This window comes from Ranitomeya variabilis, chromosome 2 (assembly GCF_051348905.1).
Source record: "Ranitomeya variabilis isolate aRanVar5 chromosome 2, aRanVar5.hap1, whole genome shotgun sequence".
Lineage (NCBI taxonomy): Eukaryota > Metazoa > Chordata > Amphibia > Anura > Dendrobatidae > Ranitomeya > Ranitomeya variabilis.
Genome location: NC_135233.1, coordinates 458568153 through 458583387, shown reverse-complemented (window position 1 = coordinate 458583387; position 15235 = coordinate 458568153). Strand labels below are relative to the sequence as shown.

General features: G+C 45.1%; 1 protein-coding gene across 1 annotated transcript in view; it reads right to left on the bottom strand.

Annotated features, from left to right (window-relative positions):
- The window catches only part of LOC143806639 (cathepsin W-like), a 103381-nt gene that overhangs the window by 55145 nt on the left and 33001 nt on the right, over window positions 1-15235 (bottom strand). Inside the window, exon 4 of the mRNA XM_077287407.1 lies at window positions 14423-14565. Within this exon, the coding sequence (XP_077143522.1) occupies window positions 14423-14565 (143 nt within the window). The remainder of the gene's footprint in view (window positions 1-14422; window positions 14566-15235) is intronic.

The window sequence follows — 15235 nt, the reverse complement described above, 5'->3', positions numbered from 1 at the left end:
TATAGTTTTGTTAAAATGATCAGAAATAGTTAATACATCTGATCATTACATAAAAAACTCTTGTTAAAGGGGTACTCAGTCTGGAGAAAAAAAATTCTAAAGTTAATTATTCAAGTTAGTAATTTCTTTTTTTTCTTTGTGAAATATTCAAACCTCCCAGTGCGCAGTGTATTATGTGCACACATTATGGTCACTTGCAATGTCTCTGGTATTGAGCACTGAGCAGGCAGACAGGATTCATTTCACACCACTGCAATAGGTTACAAAAGGAAGAGATGTGGTGAAACTACACAGAACTACAGATTTACCAAGCTGCCTTAGGGTATGTGCACATGTTCAGGTTTTTTCGCGTTTTTTTCGTGTTTTTTCGCAATAAAAACGCTATAAAAACTCATTAAAAACGCATACATTATGCATCCTATCATTTAGAATGCATTCTGCGTGTTTTGTGCACATGGTGCGTTTTTTCCGCGGAAAAACCGCATCGCGGTAAAAAAAGCAGCATGTTCATTAATTTTGCGTTTTTTATGCGTTTTTCCAGGTATTCTATGCATTGGGAAAAAACGCACAAAAACGCGTCAAAATCGCGGTAAAACCGCATGCAGATTTCTGGCAGAAATGTCCGTTTTTTGTCAGGAAAATTTCTGCCAGAAATCCTGATGTGTGCACATACCCTTACAGTAAATGGATCTTTTGCTGCCCATAGCAACCAATCACAGCTCAGATTTCACTTGCCAGCGCACTGCACTACTGCAGTATCAGAAAGCTGACCTGTGATTGGTTGCTATGGGGCAAAGAAAATCTTCCTATTAGACAGCCTGATAATTCTCCACCCTAGCTCCTGTGAGGAGCTGATAGGAAATGCATCATGTCATGTGACCTGTGAACTAAATGAACTATGTGAACTAAATGAACTGCTGAACTAGATGTTCTGTTGAGAATGACTCAGGACAGCCTAGTTCAGCATCTCACTGAGCCCAGCAGCAGTTCCCCTGCCTGTATTAGTGTAGAGTACTGACTAATATGATTGTGTATGAGAGAGCTGAGAAGCCGTTCAGCATCCTGAGAACAGAACAGGAGCCAGTGGTAAAGATTGTAGCAAGGCTGATCCTGTACAGGAGGCTGATCCTCTACAGGAGGCTGATCTTATCACAAAGACTGGTGAGGGGCATGAACCACACCACAGAATCACTCTCTCATACACACATGAGCTGTGTCTGTCTACTGTACAATTTCAGTTTTTATTATTACTATTATATTTGTATTTGATGTGTGGTATAGTGTTTTACTACCTTCTTTTCCAGCATCAGGAGCTATAAAGAGCAAGTGTGAGAGCAGGGATCTTCAGTGTGAGGAGCTGTATGAGGGATCACTCTCTGTCTCCTCCCACTTGCTGTTTAGTTCATAATGAACTAATCTCTGTCAGGATGGTGAACTAGATGAACTAGTTCACTCTGAAGATTAGTTCATTTTGAACTACTCACTCACGAACTACCCATCACTAGTGTGCACTGCTGAACTTATCTGAGGAGACGGAGCTCCTACCAGCACCTGAGTGAGTGCCATGCTATATCGCTGTATGTTCTGACAGTCTGGGACTGGGTGACCTGGGGCGGCCATGGGCTGGGCGGCTGCAGCTGACATATATATATATATACTACAGCAGCCGCCCAGCCCAGCCCCCAGCACAGCCTGTATAGATACAGTGTATATAATATATATACAGGACAGGTGCTGGGGGCCTGGGCTGGGCGGCTGTTGAAGTATATACACTGCACAGTACCACTCCCCTGTATATATACACTGCACAGTACCTCTCCTCCTGTATATATACACTGCACAGTACCACTCCTCCTGTATATATACACTGCACAGCACCACTCCTCCTGTATATATACACTGTACAGTACCACTCCTCCTGTATATATACACTGTACAGTACCACTCCTCCTGTATATATACACTGTACAGTACCACTCCTCCTGTATATATACACTGTACAGTACCACTCCTCCTGTATATATACACTGTACAGTACCACTCCTCCTGTGTATATACACTGTACAGTACCACTCCTCCTGTATATATACACTGCACAGTACCACTCCTCCTGTATATATACACTGCACAGTACCACTCCTCCTGTCCTGTATATATACACTGCACAGTACCACTCCTCCTGTCCTGTATATATACACTGCACAGTACCACTCCCCTGTATATATACACTGCACAGTACCACTCCTCCTGTATATATACACTGCACAGTACCACTCCCCTGTATATATACACTGCACAGTACCACTCCTCCTGTATATATACACTGTACAGTACCACTCCTCCTGTCCTGTATATATACACTGCACAGTACCACTCCTCCTGTCCTGTATATATACACTGCACATTACCATATCTCCTGTCCTGTATATATACACTGCACAGTACCACTCCTCCTGTCCTGTATATATACACTGTACAGTACCACTCCTCCTGTATATATACACTGCATAGCACCACTCCTCCTGTATATATACACTGCACAGTACCACTCCTGTCCTGTATATATACACTGCACAGTACCTCTCCTCCTGTATATATACACTGCACAGTACCACTCCTCCTGTATATATACACTGTACAGTACCACTCCTCCTGTCCTGTATATATACACTGCACATTACCACTCCTCCTGTCCTGTATATATACACTGCACATTACCATATCTCCTGTCCTGTATATATACACTGCACAGTACCACTCCTCCTGTCCTGTATATATACACTGTACAGTACCACTCCTCCTGTATATATACACTGCATAGCACCACTCCTCCTGTATATATACACTGTACAGTACCACTCCTCCTGTATATATACACTGCATAGCACCACTCCTCCTGTATATATACACTGCACAGTACCACTCCTCCTGTATATATACACTGCATAGCACCACTCCTCCTGTATATATACACTGCACAGTACCACTCCCCTGTATATATACACTGCACAGTACCACTCCTCCTGTATATATACACCGCACAGTACCACTCCTCCTGTCCTGTATATAGACACTGCACAGTACCACTCCTCCTGTATATATACACTGCACAGTACCACTCCTCCTGTATATATACACTGCACAGTACCACTCCTCCTGTATATATACACTGCACAGTACCACTCCTCCTGTATATATACACTGCACAGTACCACTCCTCCTGTATATATACACTGCACAGTACCACTCCCCTCTATATATACACCGCACAGTACCTCTCCTCCTGTATATATACACTGCACAGTACCGCTCCTCCTGTATATATACACTGCACAGTACCTCTCCCCTGTATATATACACTGCACAGTACCTCTCCTCCTGTATATATACACTGCACAGTACCACTCCTCCTGTATATATACACTGCACAGTACCACTCCTCCTGTATATATACACTGTACAGTACCTCTCCCCTGTATATATACACTGCACAGTACCGCTCCTCCTGTATATATACACTGCACAGTACCTCTCCCCTGTATATATACACTGCACAGTACCTCTCCTCCTGTATATATACACTGCACAGTACCACTCCTCCTGTATATATACACTGCACAGTACCACTCCTCCTGTATATATACACTGCACAGTACCTCTCCCCTGTATATATACACTGCACAGTACCTCTCCTCCTGTATATATACACTGCACAGTACCGCTCCTCCTGTATATATACACTGCACAGTACCTCTCCTCCTGTATATATACACTGCACAGTACCTCTCCTCCTGTATATATACACTGCACAGTACCACTCCTCCTGTATATATACACTGTACAGTACCTCTCCCCTGTATATATACACTGCACAGTACCGCTCCTCCTGTATATATACACTGCACAGTACCTCTCCCCTGTATATATACACTGCACAGTACCTCTCCTCCTGTATATATACACTGCACAGTACCACTCCTCCTGTATATATACACTGCACAGTACCTCTCCCCTGTATATATACACTGCACAGTACCTCTCCTCCTGTATATATACACTGCACAGTACCTCTCCTCCTGTATATATACACTGCACAGTACCACTCCTCCTGTATATATACACTGCACAGTACCTCTCCCCTGTATATATACACTGCACAGTACCTCTCCTCCTGTATATATACACTGCACAGTACCTCTCCTCCTGTATATATACACTGCACAGTACCACTCCTCCTGTATATATACACTGCACAGTACCTCTCCCCTGTATATATACACTGCACAGTACCTCTCCTCCTGTATATATACACTGCACAGTACCTCTCCTCCTGTATATATACACTGCACAGTACCACTCCTCCTGTATATATACACTGCACAGTACCTCTCCCCTGTATATATACACTGCACAGTACCTCTCCTCCTGTATATATACACTGCACAGTACCTCTCCTCCTGTATATATACACTGCACAGTACCACTCCTCCTGTATATATACACTGCACAGTACCACTCCTCCTGTATATATACACTGTACAGTACCACTCCTCCTGTATATATACACTGCACAGTACCACTCCTCCTGTATATATACACTGCACAGTACCTCTCCCCTGTAGATATACACTGCAGAATTTACAATAGCTATCACTCATGTAAGAAGTGAAATCTGGCATTGTACTATACCTATATTTCTCCGCTGTATCTGGGCATCATGAATCGTGATATATTTTAAAGGGGGGGGGGGGCCCACTGAGACTCTTTCGCCCGGGGCCCTCAAAAACCTGGAGCCGGCCCTGGCCCCACAGCAGAAACCGGAGGGCAGGAAATTGCAGGTCTCCTGGCCACAACTGACACCCAAAGGCACAGCAGCAGATTAGAGCCCGGAATCAACACGAGAGAGGGACAGATTGAGAGAGGGACTTGAGGAAAGCTAATGCATCGAGAACCCAGAATTCAGCTCAGAAAGGAAGGCTTCCAACCTCACCTGGCTAGGGGGATTCCGAATCGCTTCCAGGCTGCCTGGATTCCAAAGATCACCTGTAACCTGTGCCCCGGACTGCACTGGCAATTAAAAGGTAAAGAGACTGCAAACCCTGTGTTCTCTAATTATTACCTACACCCCAACATCTTTAATCCGTCATAGACTGTCTTGGTAGCCCTGAGGCCTCCGCTTCACCTGTGGGGAGCAAAACCATCTAAGTTGTATTACCATCGGCCCCAGTGGATCCCTTTAAGCAGCGTCGGCCATCCCTGGCCGAGTACCACAGGTGGCGTCATGAACATTAGTCTAAAGACTTTATTTTTCCCACTACACTTTATCCCCTTTAATTGGACACTTAGGGCCACGGACCGGGTCACTGCTGTGGCCAAGCCGTTTAGTGCACCTTCCCACCTACTTGTTTTCAATCTACCTCCACCCTCCTTTTCTTTGATTAACAGCTCTGGCTTTACAAGAGCCAGATGGAGGCCAGAGATAGGTGGAAAAGTAGCTGGGAAGGTGCACTGAAATATTTGACCAAGCCAAGTGTGCATTAAGTGACTGTTGGCTTGAACAGTAAATTTTTGCTGGCAGACACAACACTAGAACTACTGGTGGGGTCTTTTTGACTCCTTTCACTTTTTATTTCTCTTCTGTGACTACATTTTTCCGAATTCCGGCTTGAGACTCGGTGACTTTTCCTAAAATAGGATGTTAAAAAAGATTTTGTGACAATAAATAATTTTGGTGAAAAAATTGCGCGTTTTGTTCACAATTCACCTTAACTACTAAAGGTAGTCATTTTGACTACCTACTATATTTTGCTGTCCTTTTGTCACTAAATGTTGCTGTAAAGTTTTGTGCATAATTTTTTCACTGTATCTTATTTACCCTGATGTTCATATAGATGTAGTTCAATTCCGATGGCAACTTTTCACATTTTCCTTGTGTTAGGGTACTTTCACACTAGCGTCGGTACGGACCCGTCGCAGTGCGTGGGGCTGACGTACCGACGCATCCTGTGAAATAAAATCACAACAGGGGCAGTGGATGCAGTTTTTCAATGCATCCGCTGCCCATTGTGAGTTGCGGGGAGGAGGGGGTGGAGTTTCGGCCGCGCATGCATGCATGGTCGAAATTGCAGAGATAAATATGACACACAAACATGGTAATATCGTAATCAAATAGTACATCACTAAATACTCAATTATATACCATGTTAACATTAGTAGGACAGTGGAGCCTATCATCAATTACTACATAGCAACCAGAACAAAAGATGATCAGAAGGCCAAAATAAGAAAAAATATACCAAACTTTATTAAATGTTACTCATATAAAAAACATATGATCATGGTATACATGGAAAGCACACCCATCCATAAGATACCAACGTACATAACACGCGCCCCCGCAAGATACATACACAACATGTGTGGGACCACTAGAGGCACTCAAACTAACCACATGGTTCCACTATGCGTCTAAAGTGACATTGTGCCTAATACCAGCCCACTGGGGAACCTCACTGAATCATGTGGAGTATATAATTACGCCCCCTATATCAAAATAACAAGCGTTCCCCACACCCCCATGGTAATAGCACACGTGGCTCTACAGCCCATATGACCGCGATTACCTGCTCAAAAATAGTGGGGAATGTTGTAGATCCCACGGCGCGCGTCCGCCCCGACGCGCGTTTCGGTCACCTTTCTCAAGGGGCCGCACCGGTAATCGCGGTCATATGGGCTGTAGAGCCACGTGTGCTATTACCATGGGGGTGTGGGGAACGCTTGTTATTTTGATATAGGGGGTGTAATTATATACTCCACATGATTCAGTGAGGTTCCCCAGTGGGCTGGTATTAGGCACAATGTCACTTTAGACGCATAGTGGAACCATGTGGTTAGTTTGAGTGCCTCTAGTGGTCCCACACATGTTGTGTATGTATCTTGCGGGGGCGCGTGTTATGTACGTTGGTATCTTATGGATGGGTGTGCTTTCCCTGTATACCATGGTCATATGTTTTTTATATGAGTAACATTTAATAAAGTTTGGTATATTTTTTCTTATTTTGGCCTTCTGATCATCTTTTGTTCTGGTTGCTATGGTCGAAATTGGCAGACACGACGCACAAAAAAAGTTACATGGAACGTTTTTTGGTGCCAACGGTCCGCCAAAACACGACGCATCCGTCGCACGACGGATGCGAAGTGTGGCAATCCGTCACAATGCGCCGCTAATGAAAGTCTATGGAGAAAAAAACGCATCCTGCGGGCAACTTTGCAGGATGCGTTTTTTCTCCAAAACGATGCATTGCGATGTGCGTCGAACGACACAAGTGTGAAAGTAGCCTTATCCAATGTCACCTACCATAGAACTGATCTCAGAGAGAAGAGGTGTAGTGTAAAGGTACCTTCACACTCAGCAACTTTACAACGAGAACGAGAACGATCCGTGACGTTGCAGCGTCCTGGATAGCGATCTCGTTGTGTTTGACACGCAGCAGCGATCTGGATCCCGCTGTGATATCGCTGGTCGGAGCTAGAAGTCCAGAACTTTATTTGGTCGTCAGATCGGCGTGTATCGTCGTGTTTGACAGCAAAAGCAACGATGTCAGCAATGTTTTTACATGGAGCGTGAACGATAAGTGAGTCGCCGTTACGTCACTGGATCGCTCCTGCATCGTTCTGGAGCTGCTGTGTTTGACGTCTCTACAGCGACCTAACAGCGACGCTCCAGCGATCTAGTTTAGGTCGGATCGTTGTCTATATCGCTGGAGCATCACTTAGTGTAAGGCCATGTGCACACGTTCAGGATTTTTCGCGTTTTTTTCGCGTTTTTTCGCTATAAAAACGTGATAAAAACGCGAAAAAAATGCTAACATATACCTCCTATTATTTACAGGGTATTCCGCATTTTTTGTGCAAATGTTGCATTTTTTTCCGCGAAAAAATCGCATCGCGGAAAAAAAAGCAACATGTTCATTAAAATTGCGGAATTGAGGGGATTCTGCACACCTAGGAGTGCATTGATCTGCTTACTTTCCGCACGGGGCTGTGCCCACCATGCGGGAAGTAAGCAGATTATGTGCGGTTGGTACCCAGGGTTGAGGAGAGGAGACTCTCCTCCACGGACTGGGCACCATATAATTGGTAAAAAATAAAAGAATTAAAATAAAAAATAGTCATATACTCACCCTCTGATGGCCCGGTGCATGCTGCCGCTTCCGTTCCTTTAGATGGTCTGTGTTCAGGACCTACGATGACGTCACGGCCTTGTGATTGGTCGTGTGACCGCTCATGTGACCGCTCAGCGACCAATCACAAGCCGCGACGTCATCGAAGGTCCTGAACACACACAGCATCTATAGGAACGGACGCCTGCAGGTGAGTATAACCTTTTTTTTTATTTTTTTTATTATTTTTAAACATTCTATCTTTTACTATTGATGCTGCATAGGCTGCATCTATAGTAAAAAGTTGGTCACACTTGTCAAACACTATGTTTGACAAGTGTGACCAACTTGTCAGTCAGTTTTCCAAGCGATGCTACAGATCGCTTGGAAAACTTTAGCATTCTGCAAGCTAATTACGCTTGCAGAATGCTAAAAAAAACGCGAAAAAAACGGAAAAAAACGCAAAAAAAAAAAAAAGCGGATTTCTTGCAGAAAATTTCCGGTTTTCTTCAGGAAATTTCTGCAAGAAATCCGGACGTGTGCACATACCCTAACGGTACCTTAAAGCATGGGTTACATAATCCAATTGGTTCTCCTCTTCCCACAGGTATGCATTGATTTTCCCCAGCTCTCCCTGGCTCCTGAATGTCTCTGTATATTGCATTGAATTTCCATGGTATGCATTGATTTTCCCCAGCTCTCCCTGGCTCCTGAATGTCTCTGTATATTGCATTGAATTTCCATGGTATGCATTGATTTTCCCCAGCTCTCCCTGGCTCCTGAATGTCTCTGTATATTGCATTGAATTTTCTATGCCTTCCCTGGATCTGAGTGTCTTGGTGCAGCACATATAATCCTTTTTAGTATGCTTTCTTACCTATCAGCCTGTTTCCATGACCTGTTCCATATATCTCATTGTGTTATTCTGGCATCTCTCTGAGTGGTCACTCCAACCCCTCCCTCTCTTTATGACCTCTGCCTAACTCTGTGCATCTGGTCTCCCATACCCAGCCACCCCCTCATTCACACCTGATTGCCCTTAGCTGGGGATATATTCACATGCAGGCGTCTGCTACAGACGCAGTCTGCTGCATTTCATCTTCTAACTTCCATCTTTTAAATTACATCTTTTTAATTATGAATTTGAATTAGACTGAATTGGACTGGAATTGACTGGAAGGTAACAGAACACCAACCTCTACAATGTTTCGGTTTCTTTTCTCATTCACCCCCATACTACTTTCCTTCTTACAATCTCCTGCAATCCCTCCACCTTGTAAGGAACTAGTCATTTCTTCCTCCATCCTCCCCAGCCATCTCACCTTCTCCTCAGAACTGTTCCTCCACATACAATCCTTTTTCTCCAGACACACACGGCCGCATCATGTCCTATCCTGCACCCACCTTCTAACGCTCTGTCTGCTACTCCTCATTGCCGGTGATGTATCCCCAAATCCCGGCCCACCCCAACACATCCCCACGCTCATTTCTAACCCCCTACCTCGATCCTCCGCACGTTTTCCCAACCATGACAACCTCATACCCATTCATCCAGCCCCCACTCCCCCGGTCCCCTTGCCTGGAGCACTATGGAACGCACGCTCCGTCTGCAACAAACTGCCATTTATCCATGACCTCTTCATCACCAACAAACTCTCCTTCCTTGGCATCACGGAAACCTGGCTCACCCCCTCTGACTCAGCCTCTCCAGCTGCGCTTTCCTACGGCGGTCTCCACCTCTCTCACACCTCTCGCTCCACCAACAAACGTGGTGGAGGAGTTGGCTTGCTCCTGTCCAACACCTGCGCCTTCACTCCAATCCCGCTACCACCCTCTGCTACTCTTCCCTCATTTGAGGTGCACTCCATCTGCATCTATTCCCCCTCCAACCTCCAGCTGGCTGTCATCTACCGCCCCCCAGAACTAGCCATCTCCACCTTTCTCGACCACTTCACCACATGGCTACTTCATTTCCTCTCTGTTGACATCCCCACTATCATCATGGGTGATTTCAACATCCCGATTGACACTTCCACCTCATCTGCCTCTAAACTTTTATCACTGACTGCCTCCTTTGGCCTCACTCAATGGTCCTCTGAGGCCACTCACAAAGATGGCCACACGCTGGACCTCGTCTTCACCCGCCTCTGCTCCCTTACTAATCTCACTAACTCACCCCTCCCCCTGTCTGACCACAACCTACTGACATTCTCTTCCCTCTCCTCTCCTAGTGTGCAACCCCCACTCCATGAACTCCCTCGCAGAAATCTCAAACATCTCAACTTACAATCACTCTCTGAGTCCCTTCTCCCTCTTACCGACAGAGCCTCCCTTCATGACACAGATGCTGCTGCTGCTTTTTATAACGCCACAATAACAGCAACACTCAATTCGGCCGCCCCGCTCATACATAGCAAAACTCGTACAATCAACAGGCAGCCCTGGCTGACCAGCCTGACTAAAGAACTGAGACGGGCTTCCAGGATCGCTGAGCGGAAATGGAAGCGATCCCGCTCTGCTGACCACTTCACCGCATACAAGCAGTCCCTCGCCAGCTTCAAGTCCGCGCTCACCGCCGCAAAACAAACGTACTTCTCATCTCTCATATCCTCCCTGTCTCACAACCCTAAACAGCTTTTCAACACTTTCAATTCTCTACTCCGTCCCCCAGCACCCCCTCCCTCCCCTCTCATTTCTGCTAAAGACTTTGCCTCTTTCTTTAAACAGAAGATCGATACGATCAGAGAAAGCTTTGGCCCACAGCGCCCACTGCCCCTCTTAGCTGCTCACCCCTGCTCCTCCAAAACCAGCTTCTCCACCATGACAGAAGATCAGCTCTCCACCCTCCTGTCAAGATCACACCTCACCACCTGCACGCTCGACCCGCTCCCATCCCACCTCATCCCTAACCTTTCCACGGTCTTCATCCCAACCCTAACGCACCTCTTCAACCTCTCACTCACAACAGGTGTCTTCCCCTCATCCTTCAAGCATGCCAAGATCACACCCATCCTCAAAAAGCCCTCCCTCGACCCATCCTCTGTGTCTAGCTATCGCCCGATATCTCTTCTTCCTTATGCCTCTAAATTGCTGGAGCAACACGTCCATCTTGAATTGTCCTCTCACCTCTCCTCCTGCTCCTGCTCCCTCTTTGATCGATTACAATCTGGCTTCCGTTCCCATCACTCAACTGAAACTGCCCTAACTAAAGTCACCAATGACCTACTAACTGCCAGGAGCAAGCAACACTACTCTGTCCTCCTTCTCCTGGACCTGTCTTCTGCCTTTGACACTGTGGACCACTCCCTTCTGCTACAAATCCTCTCATCTCTTGGCATCACAGACTTGGCCCTTTCCTGGATCTCATCATATCTGACAGATCGGACATTCAGTGTCTCCCTCCGCCACACCACCTCCTCACCTCGCCCCTTGTCAGTCGGTGTTCCTCAAGGCTCTGTTCTAGGACCCCTTCTCTTCTCCATCTACACCTTTGGTCTGGGACAGCTCATAGAATCCCACGGTCTGCAGTACCATCTCTATGCCGACGACACGCAGATCTACCTATCCGGACCTGACCTCACCTCCTTACTTACCAAAATCCCGCACTGTCTGTCTGCTATTTCAGCCTTCTTTTCTGCTCGCTTTCTACAACTGAACATGGACAAAACAGAATTCATCATCTTTCCCCCATCTCACTCTACCCCTCCACCCGACCTATCCATCAATGTCAATGGCTGCTCACTTTCCCCAGTCCCACACGCCCGGTGCCTCGGGGTGATCCTCGACTCTGCCCTCTCTTTCAAGCCACATATCCAAGCCCTTGCCTCCTCCTGCCGCCTCAAACTCAAAAACATTTCCCGGATCCGCGCATTCCTTGACCGCGACACCGCAAAAACACTAGTGCATGCCCTTATCATCTCCCGCCTCGACTACTGCAACCTCCTACTCTCTGGACTCCCCTCTAGCACTCTGACACCACTCCAATCCATCCTACACTCTGCTGCTCGACTAATCTACCTGTCTCCCCGCTATTCCCCAGCCTCTCCCCTATGCCAAGCCCTTCACTGGCTTCCTATCGCCCAGAGACTCCAGTTCAAAACCCTCACAATGACCTACAAAGCCATCCACAACCTATCTCCTCCATACATCTGTGACATGATCTCCCGGTACCTACCAACACGCAACCTCCGATCCTCTCAAGACCTCCTTCTCTACTCCCCCCTCATCTCTTCTTCCCACAACCGCATCCAAGACTTCTCCCGTGCTTCCCCCATACTCTGGAACTCTCTACCCCAGCACATCAGACTCTCGCCTACCATAGAAACTTTCAAAAAGAGCCTGAAGACTCACCTCTTCCGACAAGCCTACAGCCTGCAGTGATCCTGAACCTACTGAACCGTCGCACAACCAGCTCTACCCTCTCCTAGTGTATCATCACCCATCCCCTGCAAACTGTGAGCCCTCGCGGGCAGGGTCCTCCCTCCTTATGTACCCGTGTGCCTTGTTTTTGCTCATGTTTAATGTTTGTCTATATTTGCCCCGTACTTCACATGTAAAGCGCCATGGAATAAATGGCGCTATAAAAATGAATAATAATAATAATAATAATAATAATAATCCAATCCCTGTCTCAGGCATACTGTGTAATGCTGAACTGAAAAGAGTTTGTTTGAAATACTGTAGGCTCTTATCTTATGTTAAAGAAGGGTGTTGTTTTTTTCTGGTCCTAGCAGTAGACAGTAGTTCAGTTCAGCTGAAGAGACAAAGCGAACACATGCAGACTAAAGGTACCGTCACACTCAGCGACGCTGCAGCGATATAGACAACGAGCCGATCGCTGCAGCGTCGCTGTTTAGGTCGCTGTAGAGATGTCAAACACAGCAGCTCCACAACGATGCAGGAGCGATCCTGTGACGTAACGGCGACTCACTTATCGTTCTCACAGGTCGTTAGCTCCATGTAAAACATTGCTGACATCGTTGCTTTTGCTGTCAAACACGACGATAAACGCCGATCTGATGACCAAATAAAGTTCTGGACTTCTAGCTCCGACCAGCGATATCACAGCGGGATCCAGATCGCTGCTGCATGTCAAACACAACGAGATCGCTATCCAGGACGCTGCAACGTCACGGATCGTTGTCGTTCTCGTTGTAAAGTTGTGTCTAGGTTATTTTTTATCTAAGTGTGAAGATACCTTAAGAGCTCAAAAAACTCATACAAGTATATAGCAGATGCAACATTTTATTGTCATATTATTCAATTATTTTGTACTGTATAGTGTGAAGCAGCAATTTTTTTGGGGAAAAAACTATATTTGTATACAGCTTGATGTTATTAGTTATAGTTTACAACTAGAAAGAATATTTTTTTATCTGCAAATGGGCAATATGCATGAATAATAATGCAATGTAATGGTTTATGACGCAAAAACGATACAAATTAAGTGTTTTTTTTTTCATTTTTCTTTTGTTTATGATCAACCATGTTCACATACAGTATAATTCTGCGAAAAAATGAATAAATGAGCTAAAACATCAAGACTTTTATAGGTCCAGTCAAAAATGAACGAACATTATACGTCTTTTATTATTGTTTTACTTAGTTTACTTTTGTTATTTCCTGTAGAAAAATATGAAAAATCAGAAAAAAAAACATTCCAAAGCATTACTGTTGGATCTCACAATAATAATACATTAAAAATATTAATAAATAACCACAAATGAAACTCAAAAAATAAACGAAAACAAGTCAGTAGTCAAAATTTCTACATTCAGTAGTTCTAGCAGGGGTCACGAGTTCAGTAGTTCTAGTGTTAAAGGGAACCTGTCACCTGAATTTGGCGGGACAGGTTTGCGGTCATAGGGGCGGGGTTTTCTGGTGTTTGATTCACCCTTTCCTTACCCGCTGGCTGCAATATTGGATTGAAGTTAATGCTGTGTCCTCCGTAGTACACGCCTACACATGGCAATCTTGCCTTACACAGGCGTGTACTATGGAGGACAGAGGATGAACTTCAATCCAATATTGCAACCAGCGGGTAAGGAAAGGGTGAATCAAACACCAGAAAACCCCGCCCCTATGACCGCAAACCTGTCCCGACAAATTCAGGTGACAGGTTCCCTTTAAGGAAATGTAAGAATAAATTGACACTCGGCAGATTAGTTGCAGACATTTTTGTAACTGAATGGAGTCAGCATCAGATCATGGGAAGTTTTGTTTTCTTTCATTGCAATGTTAATCTTGTATCTATATTTTACCTGATTTTTGGCCTCTGAAATGACTCCTGCCTTGCGCCAGTCACAAGATATGGAAACTGGAGCAGCCTCCACCTTCAGTTGTTGCACATTATTTGGAGGAACATCATCAATTAAAGTCAAGCTATTTCTTGTGAACTCTTCATCTAAACACACAATGACAATTTATGTAAAACAGGAGATGTCATAAGTCAATAATCGGATCTGTCACCAAATTTCCCAAAACAAACTGTGCACATTACAAAATATATCTCTAATATAATCAATTGCTGTATAATCTTTTATAAGAGCTTCTCGATCTCCCCTAGATTGATCGACACTTCGTCAGTGCCCCTCCTCCCTGCCGCTGCTGCAGCTGTCAGTCAGGCTGGGGGGGAGGAGATTAAATATACTAAAACTCATGAACTATTATTTCATTCTATAGTTGGATAAAATGTACTTCTTAACCCCTTCACGACCTTTCGACTTTCCTTTTTTCCTTTTTGTTTTTTCCTCCCCTTCTTTCAATACCCTACATTTTTTAACCCCTTCCCGCCGCGGCCCTTTTTCGTTTTTGCGTTTTTGTTTTTTGCTCCCCTCCTTCCCAGAGCCATAACTTTTTTATTTTTCCATCAATATGGCCATGTGAGGGCTTATTTTTTTGCAGGACGAGTTGTACTTTTGAACGACATCATTGGTTTTACCATGTCTTGTGCTAGAAAACGGGAAAAAAATTCCAAGTGTGGTGAAATTGCAAAAAAAGTGCAATCCCACACTTGTTTTTTGTTTGGCTTTTTTTCTACCTTCACTAAATGCTAAAACTGACCTGATATTATG